Here is a 14,192-nt window from a genome sequence, read left to right as displayed (position 1 = left end):
GCATAATGGAGGATCTACACACCACAGGGAGGATGTGTGAAGCTTGGCCACAAGAGAGGGAAAATGGGCATGATTTTTTACCTTGTGCATCGTGGAGGTTATCAAAGCTAGAGATGGTGGCAGTGAAGTGAGCTATCGCTACAATTCATACTTGCATTGGATGCATGAGGTGTTTGAAGGCCTTCACAAAGAGCAAAAAAGAGATCTAGAGCAATTATATGGCTTGAAATCTCATGATTGGCACAAGATGCTCCAAGTAAGTATTTTATGTTCATAATATCTTTTTCCTTCCAAATTTATGAGTGAATTAGAAGCAACTAATCAACCATTCCTCGTCTGTTCAATTCATACTATCTACTAGCATTTCTCACAGTGCATCGAAGGACATGAACGATTGTATTTACAAGATGGGCGAGCTTGTGACGTACTTTACAGGATATAAAATTTGAATATTGTATTTATAAGATGGGCGAGCTTATGAGGTACTTTACAAGATGCAAGGTGTTGATATTGCTAATATTGTGTACTTTTTCCTTTCTAGGTATGTGAGCTCAAAGGAAATAAATCCCACCACACTTGAGAATGCTCAAGTTATGTCAGTGGAGGTGGTTTGTTTAGTGAAGGAGACATTTCCACATTCTATTCTCACAAGCCAACCACATCTCATAGTGCATTTGGTGGATGAGATTGTTATATGCGGTATTGTACATGCATGATAGTTGTTCTTCCTTGAGCGCTTCATGAAGACCTTGAAGGGTTTAGTGAGACAAAATGCAAGACCCGAAGGTATCATGGCCGAGGGTTGGTTGGTACAAGAGTCACTTGTATATATTTCTAAGTTTCTTGTTGATGTGGATAGCTCCCTCCCACGACTATGGAGAGATGATGAAGACCTAAGGATGACCTCTATTGTGCCTTAAGGGAAAGGACACAGTAAAGTAATAGACATGGAGTTGCTTAATAATATCAACCTCTATTGCATGCTTAAATATAGTGATGGTGATGAAAAGATAGGTGACAAGATGTGAGGATGCAAAGGCTAGAAGACAAGGAGAAAGGGCCCTCTTTCGTACACACCACGGATCTCATGTGCCATACCCTCAGCATCTAAGAGCCTACCACTGCCACCATCACAAAGGAGATACATGGAGGTTTCTATGATGATGGGTTGATTACTGAGGAGCAGTATATCCGGGCTACTAGAGTGCCCCCCAGGTATTTAAGAGTAATTAAATAATGTCAATATTATAAGTAAAGATTTGAATTTTCATACATTGATACATGTTGTTCCTCATTTACAAGGCCTTGCAGCTGATCAGGAGGAAGAAGGGAGCGAAGAAGGGGGCGAAGAAGGGAGCGAGGATGCGGGAGAACTTAGATTAGTTGTAGAAGTAGTGCTAGCTACTCTTTTTTATACTTGAAGCCACTGGCTTGGCTTCATGCCTCTCTTGTATATACACTCCTCTTATTTTTTGTACTTGAAGCCATAGGATGTGGCTTGACTTCGTGCTATATGTACATACAAACACTTTTTGAGCTATGAATTAATATACATTCCTTTTATTTTTTTAGCTTTCAATTTCCTTGTGCAATGTTCTATCAATTAATGCCATGTAAACTAAACATTTTGAAGTTGTAATGTTTTATTCAAAATTGTAATCATCGGCTATAGACATGCTTGCAATCATGCTAGTTAAAATGTGGTTGGCTGTAAGAATTGAATTGCACAATGTGGAAATGGGATTCTTGTAACTACATAGCATACACAACATATATAGCATTTTGTTCAACCCCACAAAATTCTGCTTTTATTAACAAAAAAGATTCTGTAGAACGTCTATAAGTGCGTCTATAAATGCGTCTATGTACGTGTCTATATATGCATCTCTTTGTTTTTTTAAAATTTCTAGCAGGACGTCTATTTGTACATCTATAGGCGCATCTGTTTGTTATATAGACGTGCCTATAGACGTGCGAATAGACATGCCTGTAAGTTTTTTTTTAGTTGCAAAAATGTGTCTGTGTGCTGTGCGCATCTGTGGGTGCTTTGTCTTGTTGTGTTTGCTTTTACTCACCTTTCAATTAATTAATTAGCTCCTTATCACCTCTGGATTTACTAGTTAGCCTATGTCTCACTGCCTCCCTATCGAAATAATCTAATTAACCTATGTCACACTGCTCTACCCTACCTCTGCCTGTGCCTTGCCGCCTCCCTTCTCTCCCTTTCATTGCTCTCATCTCTCGCTTCCATCGTGATCCTCTCTCAGGCTCTCCTCCTCATCCCTCTCCCTCCCCTCCATATATACTTACTCCCCCCCTTAGAACTCTCCCCCTCCCCCCCTTTAGAACTCTCTCAAATCAACACCTCAAACCCCTCCCTTCGCTTAGAACTCTCTCAAGTCAGAACCTTGGGATTTGCACAAAGTTTTTGGAAACAACACATTAAATTCTCCAATAAGCCATTGCACTCACATTTCTTGATGCACATTTCTTTCAATCGCTTAAATTAATCAATCCCCCCCCCCTTTCTTGAATTTTGCGTAAGTTAATCACCCCCCTATCCAACAAACAAATTAATTAATAGTTATAATCTATCAAGTATGGGTCCTTATTGAACTCACACAATAGTCATATATATCACTAAGTGACCACCCCTGAATATGTACAACAACTCTATAAGAGAAAACCTATCTTCTTATATGTCCAAGGATCAAAATTAGCCCATGCACATGAGTTTGGAAAAAAATTGGGTTAATTGTTTTTCACATCACTTTTGGTTTCAAGCAATATTTGTTTTGAAACATATGAAAAATAATGGAAGTATGATTACTCTATATATCTAGTGGTTGTATAAAGTAATATGCTTACTTACTTTTGCTTATTTGAAGAATTGTTTGTTTTTAAAGATAGGAAAAAGCCCATGGGACTATGACAGTAAAAAACTTAGATATTTAGTCTAATTCTGAAATTGGAATGTAGTAAGGTCCAAAAATTCTGAATATGGTGTTCTCAGGCATGTGAATTTGGGTTTCCTTCCATAGTTTTCATTGAATTCTAGGTGTGCAAATCGTAAAGGCTACTCATTGGTGAGCGAAAGATACGGTGAATTATGTTGAAGTTGACATCAGGAAGGTAGTCTAAATCATGGATATGTATTATAATGTCCCCTTAAATGCATTATAGATTATAAATGCCACTCCTATAGGTATACACAAGTATAAATAATTGTAATCAACACAAGTGTGTGTGTGTGTGTGGGGGGGGGGTATGCCATACTGGACCCATCTATATGTCAAGTAATGATATTTGGGACTAGGTTGCACCTATGAACAAATGCAATATAGAAACCAAATGATAAGTGTCAATACATGATGCGATTAGAAACCTTTAAAAATGCTTCTCCATGTATATGTTGTGCATGTAAAGATAAAGTTTGGAACCTCAACAAGTCCACCCACAAACTCTAATCATATACTAACATCAAGATTTGTATCAAAAGAACAATAGATGTGCACATTCAAAATCCTTGGATACTGATATTGATGACCTTGTTATAGGTGCAAACCTAATCAACTGAGAAGTTAACAAGTAATGTATGCTTTAAACTAATCTTGAGTCAACATCATGCAAACATTCATAGACTGTATTCATATTATCGTAATGCTTGTGGTCGATTGAAAAGTATAGGTATCAAATCCTTATAAATTCTATCGAGGAATCTTTCACGACATGTGCATTGCATTAATATAATAGTTTCTATTAGCAAATAAAATGATGTCTTATGTAAGGAAACACAGAAGAGAAGCTCATAAGTACAATAATGGCATCAAATTTTATGTAAAACATTGTTAACCTCATATATATATTTATGAAGGATAAATTAGATACACTAGATAAAGGGAAAATATTTGAAACAACTTTATTATACGCATTTGTCAAACTTATCAAGGTGGGGATGAGATTAAAGGTAAATGCTTCCATGAAATTATATTCAACACCTCTACTCATTAAAACATAGTTGAAAAAAGTTCGATTTGCACATGTCAAAAAGAGTGCACGTGCACACACACAATCACAAATTTTTTTGAGAATGCATGCATGTGCAAAAGGGTTCGTCCATTTGTATGTAGAAAGAGTTTGATATTTTTTCTAAAAAGACACCTTGGCCCTCCAAGATAGGAATTCTATATTCAAATAACAAATGAGAATTTCCTTTTCCGAAAAGATAAAAATCCAATTCGGGCTAAAACTATTTGTATCCACAGTGGGCGCTGCCAATGTGGCTCAGCGAGAAAGCTTTATACTTCAAGGGCCTGTCAAAGCCATCTGCAGAGGGTTAAGGTTCTGCAAATGCTCGATCATTTCGGCGTTACTAGCATGGAGTGAATTTTGCTTGAACCCAAGTGGGCGTGGTAATGTTTTTGCCAATGTGATCCTCTTCAGCAGATCCAAAATTACACACAGATCTTTCCATCATGCCATTCTTGGTCCGTTGCAGCTTTTGCCACGTCTCTGCCGTCGGCCGAATTCATAAGAATCCATTTTGTTTTTAAAAGAAGCAACTAACGTCCGACAGAAAGAAACAGCTCTCTGTCTCTAGTCTAAATCGCAAATGCTAGTTTTACGTAATCACATTGGCATTTCTAACGTGAGAAGCGAGCTGGGGATGGTGAACCCTTTGATCGCAAGGTGAATGCAGGCATCTGTTCATATGAGTCTTCATCCTGCACATTACGAAACCCATTAATCAGGGGCTGAAGCATGCAGAACCAAAACTAGAAAGAATACAATTATAGGCGAACAACGCATCAGTCACCGCAAGATTCAAGGAATAGGTGTCAAAGATATTTTAAGATCTCTGAGTAGAGCGGTCACGGGATGTTCTCTATGTACACCTCCATGAAACAAAAATTATTTTAAGATCTCTGCATAATTGCGGTTAATGTGTCATACGCGTACAGCCACACAATCTTCTGTCCTCAGAAGTCAATAGACGTTCCAACTTTGCCCACAAATTCATATGTTGAACAAAGGGAGCATTGATGTCCTTTTAAAGCCTCGAGTTCCTCGTTCAAGGAGCAAGCCACTACGGGCTATAGCTCTATAAAGACATATTGGAGTAACTCGTAACTTTGAAAGGGAAGTAACCCGATGACTTTCATGGAGAAAACACGAATGCGTTGAAGAACAATATGAAACCCATAGAGTGCTAGCATGGTCAAATGCTACAATCGTCTCCCTAGCCATGACTTTTAAGGACAAAGCACAAATGCATTGAGTAACAACATAAATAAACCCAAACCCCTAGCATGCCTAGGTATCACCACCCAATGGGGGCAATACATCACTTGAATCATGTCGAAGGGCAAATGATGCAAGGGGAAGAGAGAGAGAGAGAGAGAGAGAGAGAATGTCAACAAAGGCATTGCCACTATGGCTATATGAAGGTGGTCACATCACAACTTACTCTAGTTACATGATTTGGAAATGCTTAACTCATCAAATATTTAAAGAGTTGGGACATAACACTAGCTTAATTTACTTATAGCTATAGGAAGATATAAAGACTTACCAAAGGTACATAGTGAGGAATTCGAGGATTGTGAAGCCCCATGAAGTGTAGTTGCAAGACCTTCTCTAGATTCTCTAGCACACTATTCATTGTGAGCCTTTCACGACGTGAAGCCTCTGTGCATTTTATTGCCACATAAAATATTCTTTCCAATAATGCTGGTGGATATCTTCCTTCTAATCGAGGATCTGCAAACTCTCCAATGTCTACGTCCTCATCTGCCAATAACTTCGCCTACATTTTTCCACATGTAAAATAAAGAATGTTAAACATCAATAAATATAATTATGAAATATATTAATTAGTATGATTATAATTCTATCCTTTTAAAATTTATGTGCATTTGTATATGCCAAGAGTCTTATAATAGTTCAAAAGTATTGTAGTCACATTTAAAGTATTCGATACACATTGGAAAAGTGTATTTTCACACCTACTAACTGAACTTGTTTACCATATCCCACGAGAACGTGTGCGTCTGCATGTACATGCACATGTGTATGTGTGTGTGCGTACTCTCTCTCTCTATATATATATATATAGAGAGAGACAGAGAGAGAGAGAGAGAGAGAGAGAGAGAGAGAGAGAGAGAGAGAGAGAGACCCACCCACATGGGCATGTGTGCATGCACACACACACCCACACACACACGTGCATGTGTGTGTTATTATAAACAATCAGCAAAACATATAGTTTTAGATGGTGCACTGTTAGAGCAACATTTATAGTTCCTATAATGTGCATTCACTAGGTAATTTTTGAATGCCTACTTATATACAAGTCCTCTATCCTTTTCCTTTATTAAAATTTGAATTTTTATGATTTGGTCAATTACCTTACTACATCTACACATGTGTGACAATGTGTGTGTGTGTGTGCATGCCCGCCTGAGCATGCATGCATGCAAACGTGTGTGTGTGTGTAAAGGGTTGCATTATTAGAGAAACCTTCATACAACATGCATTTCAAGGGGTGATTTTTAAACGGTTGTTTAATTTAGGTTCTCTAACCCTTTGCCTTTATATGATTTTTTTCCATGATTTTGAAAAACTCATCTTCTAATTTTTATGTCTCAAAACTTGTTGGATTAAAACCCCTTATGTTGAATCCATGTTGTGTGCTTACATACTTTTAGGTGCACCCCATAGAGTATATGTACATGGGTGCTTGAGTGCATGTATGCAAGTGTGTGTGAGTGAGTGTGTGTGTGTGTGTGTGCGCCTGCATGTAGGCTTGACAAAGGCATCCTGTTTCATAGGGAAAGGTAACTAGAATGTTGTAGACATTAATTTCGACAATGTGTTAAATGGGCGCAAATGCATCGCTTGACTTAGGCATCCCATTTCATATGGAAAAGTAACTAGAATGTCTTGTGAGTGGAGTTGAAAGTGCTTTAAAATAATCTATATAGTCCCATGGGGTCTCATGTAAGAGCATGTCAAGGTGAGCTAGCATAAGCTAAATACATGAAAAGAAATTAATTGATACTTAAACTTTGCATTATGTTCCATTAGATGAGATATCATTCAAATTTGATCTTTTGAGATTCCAAGTTATATTGACCTGAAGCACATGACCTTTAGTGGCTTGGGCTTAAAACAATGCTTTGCATGAATAACCTTTAGATGTACCTCCAGATAGAGTACAAGAGAAAACTGTTTAAAGAGTCATCATATTGGTAAGCCATACTAGGCTCACTCCTATGAGTATTAAGGCCATAGAACTTCATGATTAGCTTTTTTCTAACTTACTAAAGATGTGTGCTTGACCATCTTTAGTAGAGCACAAGTGCATCCTTTGCTAGAAATCAAAGTATAACTAGTTGCCATGGATGGATCCCTCATGTAATCGTGGGATGTTTTAATAGAAGGTACTCATAAATAGATATAAAATAGTAGTGGAAGCTCATCAAGCTATAAAATTTTGAGTTTTCACAACATTGACAAACCTTTAGCATAGAAGTTTCAACCTTGGTTAATTTTTCAAAGTATACAACTTTTGACACTAGTATAGGAGTTTTAATTTTTAACCTTAGGATGGATATAAATAGAGTACTTCTGTTGTTGATAATCATCACATCATTAATGGTTTGCATGGCAAGACTCATGAAATCCTATGAAGACTAAAAACTAGTGATGTGTTTTAGGGTATCCATCGTAATATTTATGTGAAAACACATAGGAATGAAATGTATACTATTCAAATACTCGGTGCATAAACTATAGAGATCCATACAAGCAATCCGGTTGATGACTTCCTGAATAAAAGCTTGAAAGATGTGTTAAGTGGGAATGTCTCAAATAATTGGTGATTCTAGAGCAAGGACTCCATCTCATCCTGAATGGATTTGAAATGAATAAAGCACGCATGCTCACATAGAATCAAAGGAGGAAGAGATTAGAGAAGCCTATGAGAGAGTAAAGAAAGACATACAAGTGAAGGTGGGAGTGGAGCTCCTAGGTCACCACAATGTAAGAATATAAAAGTCTCAAAGTCTGAAAATGATGAAACACTCCGAATTGAAGAAGACCCTAGAGAAGAAACAAGTACATAAGGGTCTTGAAATTCCTCATTGGCATCGTGAACATTACAATGGAGATGCAATATTACACTGAGGATATGGTAGACGCATTCAATTGCTCAAGCTACTTACAATAGTGGGTTTCCACTTTTAAATGAGGCAAAATTATGTGTTATTATTTATGTACATATGTACAAAGATAACAAAAATATTGATATATAGAACTCATATATATGAATGTAGCTTAGTTACTTTTATGTTATTCTAGTCACGGTTCCCAAGTTCCATGAAGCATGCAAACACACCTCTCCTTAGAATGTGGGTTTAATCACCCCCTAGCATACGACGTTAATTAGGGAACACCCACAGGCTGTAGATGGAATGACTATGTCCGCTAGCTTTAATCCGTCAATGTATCTTTTTCATTTTGATGCCCCCATGCCTAATTGCTTCGGTCGAAACGTATCATTTTTCGTGTGGACCGAAGAGGCAAAAGACATCATTAGGAAACTGGGATAGGTTTCTCGATTATAGTTATAGTGATGGGAACTCAACAGCTAGCGATGGAGCAAGAAGGGATCGGAGGACGGCGTTGAGAAGCAGCAGCAGCTCAGAAGTAGCAGCACCCAAGTGGTTGCCCTCAGTTCAAATATTCCTGCTAAGAGAGCATAGGTCCCGATAGATGTGCCGTCGTAAAAAGAAAAATGATGGCAATGGTGGCTTACCGTTCTGACCAGTGAGACCCGGTGGTTCGAATCCAAATCGATGGCTCGTCTGCCGGAGATGAGTTGAAGAAGAACGGTGCCAAAGCTGTAGACGTCGCTGGCTTGAGTGAGCTCTCCCATGGTGATATACTCGGGGTCCAAGTAGCCTGCAGTGCCCTTCACCTCTGTGAACACGGTCGACTCCTCTAGCGCGATATATTTGGCGAGCCCGAAATCCGACAGTTTAGCTTCCAACTGCTCGTTGAGGAGTATGTTGGTGGGCTGCAAAAGAAATCGGAAAATGGGTGTTTACTATACGAACATCTGTTGTTGAATTGGCGATTCCTAGCTCATGAACGTCCCGGCAATGATTTGTTGCAGAGAATCCGCTTTCTTTTGATGCACTTTGAAATATACGTGAAGATCTTTAGCCTGTGGATTAGCGAAGGTTTTGAGGTGATCCGATGAGATGTGCTCTGGTTGATGTTAGCATGAAATCGTTTTCCTTAAACATGCGAAGCTCCTTATGTTAATTGTTCAAAGTGAAAAAAGCGCACAGGGATATCGAACAATCGCCTACCTTAACAATCGCGTGTTTTGTTAAAGACGAAAACTGTTGTATCACAGGCTCGTAGCAAGGTACCTTGACATCACGATGGACGATCGATCCCCCGGGATAATTGTGGAGGAACCACAGCCCGCGAGCACTGTTGACTGCAATCTTCAGGCGATCCTCCCATGTTAACACTCGCTCCTCCGCTGTATGTCCACATGCACAAGTCATTTAATTATACGTCCCTTTCACATCGGAGTCACACCATTTTGCCGGTCAAACAACGCATTCCGAATGAAACTGTAATCGTGAGAGCATCCGAATGCCAATATTGTTGAATGTGAAACAGGAGAAATCAAACGCCCTTGAAATATGCAAGCGTAAGAAGCAAAATTCATGTCTCCCCACGTATAGTCTCATCCGGACCAACATTTCTACTGATCTACGCGACCAGACTTGGTGGCTACATGAGTGACTCTTGCTGTTGGGCATGTGTATGTGTGTGTGAGAGAGAGAAGGTAAGTTTCCCCCCCCAAAAACAAGAGTGTTCACAGAAAACATATTTCTCAACAAATCACAAGACTTGGGCTTGGGGTTCGAAAAATTTGAATGTTTTTGTTTAGAATTTGCAGATTTAAAAGCAAAACTAAAACTAAATTACAAAAAATTTTGCAAATTTTACAAACTTAAAAAAACAATTCAAGTGAAAATGAAAATATTCTATATAGTTTGCAGCTTTTCTGTGAACACTCGCGTGTGTTAGATGAGCCTCTAGCTTACATGCTATGATAGCACATAGTAAATCTCTCTCTCTCTCTCTCTCTCTCTCTTTCTCTCTCTCTCTCTCTCTCTCTCTCTCTCTCTCTCAATGTGTCAAGACTAGGAATACTCTGAGGAAAACCCCTGAAATCTCTTTGGCACGTTTCACCCAACACTCTTACCTAACTCTTTAGCAATGCAAGAGAGGATTATCTCCTCTCTTACAACGTCCAATTGTGCCTATAGACTTACAAAAAGACTCACCTCTAGACAAGAGCCATGGAGACATCTCAAGCTCCACCTGCTGCGGTGCAGTCATGGTTAGCTAGATTAGTGATCCATCTACCACACCTTGGTAGAGTGGAGTAGATGCATATTGGTGCAAATAGGTCCTTGCTTCTCTAATGCTCTCATTTACACAAGGTAGTGCCAAGGAAACATTTGTGACCTACATCGGCAATCGTGAAAATAGTGTGCAATGATGGGACATGTAATTATCTTAGGAATCCTCAAGGGATCATAATTTATCTTCATGAGACTCACCAAATTCATTTGGTTCAAGGCAATTACTACTACATCAATAGACCCCTTGGTCTATTTGAGGAGGTTCCCACGTGCACTAGCAACAAGGACAACCAAGCAAAACTAATTGGAGAAATATCCCCAAAGCTTCTTGAGGTCGCCTTTACCCCAAGAAAGCCATAGCATTGTTAGAGTTGGCTTGCTAGGCCGTTGATACAATGCCATACAAAAAATCATTTTTGCCATGCAATTTGCTGTGATGACCCTGTTACAACTTGTTACATGAGATAGGCTCCCCAAGGTGGTGCTACTATCCACACATGGGAATGCCTAATTCTTTTCAGAGCACCTCATTCCCCTTGCCCTTCATCACTAAACTTTCAACCCCAGGAACAATGTGAGGACCTCTTCTACCCCATAATTTACATTGCCTACCCCTATGCCCTACTAAGGCTTTGATAGTAGGGGCCTATTTTTTCACTATTAACAAATATCTTACTACTCATTGAGGCTCATAGATATGCACAAATGGGGAAGCATTCATGAGCATTTACAATTTATCTCTAGTAAGATGTTGTCAAAGACTTAATGATTTATCATTAGTTCCACATGAGGAGACAAGTTGGTAGTGACTTTAACCATGATAGATACCATTTTGCTTCAAGTTTGCATAAACTATAACATCATCTTACCTCCATTCTCAATTTAAGATGAGGCCAATAATCACTGCCTTACTCTTTGGTGCATTAATGATACTATCACTTGGATGAGAGACTAGAGTTTTTTATTGATATTACTAATCTTAGTTGGAGATATTGAATCTAGAAATATAATCTTCGTGAGCTCATGGTTTCATGTTGAGGAACCATGCTTTGCAACAAACACTATAGTAGGATGACAAATGAGTCTAAGAAAGATGAAAATCTGCTCATCTTTGAGCATAGTCTATCTCTTAGGATAGAGGAATATGTGATTGTACATCCATGACTAAGACTCCAGTCTTTGGAGATGTGCATTGGTTGTGGGTAGTAAGATCAAGGAAGTGGGTCTTATCACAGTGTTAAGTTTAGTTACAAAAGCTCTAGTGTGAAAACTGTGAAAGTGTTTATAGGGCTATGCCAAATGCTCTTTAGTCTAAAGATATATATTTACCTTTACAGGGAGGGAAGGAAAAAAAGAGAGATAGAGAGATAGAATCACTTACAAAAGAGCCATTGGGAGAGGTTGCCATTGGAGCAATATTCATAGACAAGGTTGGGTTCCTCGCCTAATTGACAGTAGCCCATGAGGGTGACAAGATGAGCATGGCGAACCTTAGACAAGCTGGTGACCTCTGTCTTGAAGGTGTCCAACTTTTTCTCCTTATCGATCTTCTTAACAGCCACAATTTGACCACTAGGAAGGATTCCCTTATACACCTTTCCTGCATCCATCAATCGTCCCAAGTTACTTATCCACATTCAAAATCTTTTAAATTTTAGAAGTTGAGCACCATAGACTATAGTGTGCAAGAGTTGTTCTATGTAAATTGAAGAATGGAGTTTTTAAAGTTAATCCCCCCCCTCTCTTTGGCCCCACTCACACACACATGGCCATCTATGAGGAGCACACCACCTAAAGCCTATTGAGTGCTGACAACTAATAGGCAACAAGGGTCTGCTCGAGGGAATTGAATGCGAGCAACCATTTCAAGTGGGGAGTGGCCCTCCTCCTCGAACCCCGATATAAGAGTTCTTCTTTGTAAAATTGAAGAATGTTGTTTTTCTAATTGAAAATTTCCCTACCCCACATACATGGCTAGATACAAGGGGCATCTCACTCATGGCCTACGTTGTTGACACAGAGTATGGATGTTCTCAAGGGAATAGAACATGGGCGACCAACTCAGGCAGTCAAACACCCAAACTCCTTCAGCTGCCCTAAGTTCAGCGAACACCCAAACCCCCTGAGGTGCCACTCCTCCACCTGCACAAAAAATGGACTTTTAGAAATATAAGAGCCATCTAACCTGACTTCTAGAAATATAAGAGCCATCTAACCTGTCAATACTTCTAATTTCAAATTTCTATTGCAAATTTCGAATCAAAGCATTTTGCATCCCACAACTCTACATTCCCTTCATTCACTAAAGCAAAGGTATATTCTTCTTCTCATCAACTTTTGCTTACCTGCACTTCCCTCTCCTAGAAAATTTTCGTGGCTGAAATTATTGGTGGCTTTCAAAATTTCTTCCGCTGAAAACGTGTATAGCCCCTCGCTGCCTATGAAGTCGCTCGGATCAGCCGCACTGTACCTATTTCGCTTCGATACATCTGCACCTGCATCACAAAGCAGTCTGTATGAATTCAGACGACACTATTCTGTATATTTCAGCCAGTTTCGGAGCTAGTTGAACGATGATATCCTTAATCAACCGTGTGTGCTGTTCATCAACATAAATCTTTTACTGGGAAGATACGACTGCAACCTTTTAGGAACTTCACTGAATTATACTTCTCAGTGGGTTTGTCTCCTCTTCGTTTCTTCTGGAGGACTTTAAACGCAGCGAGAGCGATCATGAGAAATACGGCGGCTACTACACAAGCGATAATAACCTTGAACAAGTTTGCCTGGTTTCCTGGCAGTTTCGATCACAGCACAGATAGGATTACTTACAAGACATTAGACTACACAATTCAATCGTAGGATACTAGGAATCCAAAAATTTTGACATTTGAATTCGAGCTGTCCAAGCTTTGCAAAACTGTTGTCCTTACTATCTTTTGATCGTAAAGTTGTTTGCATGTCTCTGGACGTGTCGACTTTTTCGAGGCAGCTGAACATTGATTGCGTCGAAAGAGGATTCTGTACATTTTTGCTTGCTAAGCTGACAAACAGCGCTCCTGCACAAACGAAATGCTCGTCGTTCTGGGAACGCGTTAGTGTATCGACAGCGTCCGTGAAAGTCGAGTTGCATGCGGGACAGTTCACGCTGCTGTTGCTGTTGGGGGAGCCGGAGCAACCGCTAAGAACGGTATTGAAAGCGTTGTCGTTGAGGGCGGTGACGAGGTCAGCGACATTTCCGAAGGCGCAAGGAGAGTGTCCAGACACGAACTTTTCAAACGTGGGAGTGCATGGAGTGATGCCTTGGATCTGGTTCAGGCAAGTTGTCTGCTGGGATGGTGCCAAGAAGAGCTGGAGAGTCTTATTTGCGTTTTGTGCGAGGAGTCTTGTAAAACCTGTGAGCAATTCCGTGCAACAGAAGGGGATTGTGTCCTGGAATATGGTTTCAGTGTCATTCCCTTGAAGCTGGAAGCATTGGGGATCGTAATTAAGTAAGTTCATAGCAAGCGGGCATGTGTCCTGTGCTGCTCGACGATCACAACACAAGAATCAAACAACAAGCATGCAGCAAATCGTCAGGTATGCATCCGCAGATCCCGCACAAACACAGTCTACTAAATTGTTTCCATAATTTCACGGCCATATATGCGCATTCACCCTGCAAAATTGTATTTACCCTATCGTGACAGGAAGTTATAGGGCAAATTATGTGTACTCCACCTTACAGAATTGATGGAT

The 14,192-nt window shown here is 39.6% G+C and overlaps 1 protein-coding gene across 1 annotated transcript; it reads right to left on the bottom strand.

Annotated features, from left to right (window-relative positions):
• Nucleotides 1-4,643: 4,643 nt before the first annotated feature.
• On the bottom strand, nt 4,644-13,955 carry LOC147897039 (putative serine/threonine-protein kinase PBL26). The gene is made up of 9 exons (XM_087381202.1): nt 13,388-13,955; nt 13,099-13,248; nt 12,800-12,949; nt 11,832-12,054; nt 10,952-10,961; nt 9,441-9,551; nt 8,819-9,079; nt 5,573-5,806; nt 4,644-4,724 (listed from the first exon to the last, which is right to left on the bottom strand). The coding sequence occupies exons 1-9, from the start codon at nt 13,953-13,955 to the stop codon at nt 4,644-4,646; spliced, it is 1,788 nt and encodes a 595-aa protein (XP_087237328.1).
• Nucleotides 13,956-14,192: the final 237 nt, after the last annotated feature.

The sequence above is a fragment of the Dipteris shenzhenensis genome, chromosome 11, assembly GCF_047967505.1.
Source record: "Dipteris shenzhenensis isolate YYH24624 ecotype China chromosome 11, Dip_SZ_1.0, whole genome shotgun sequence".
Lineage (NCBI taxonomy): Eukaryota > Viridiplantae > Streptophyta > Polypodiopsida > Gleicheniales > Dipteridaceae > Dipteris > Dipteris shenzhenensis.
This window is presented reverse-complemented; position numbering and strand designations above follow the sequence as displayed.

Bases quoted from the DNA above. Each gene is read 5' to 3' on its own strand.
- LOC147897039 (XM_087381202.1), bottom strand. From the start codon at position 13,955: ATGAACTTACTTAATTACGATCCCCAATGCTTCCAGCTTCAAGGGAAT. The intron at 12,950-13,098 runs GTTGCAGTCGTA...TTTGTGATGCAG, and splicing joins TTCAGTGAAGTTCCTAAAAG to GTGCAGATGTATCGAAGCGA. The intron at 12,055-12,799 runs GTAAGCAAAAGT...TGATGGATGCAG, and splicing joins TCTAGGAGAGGGAAGTGCAG to GAAAGGTGTATAAGGGAATC.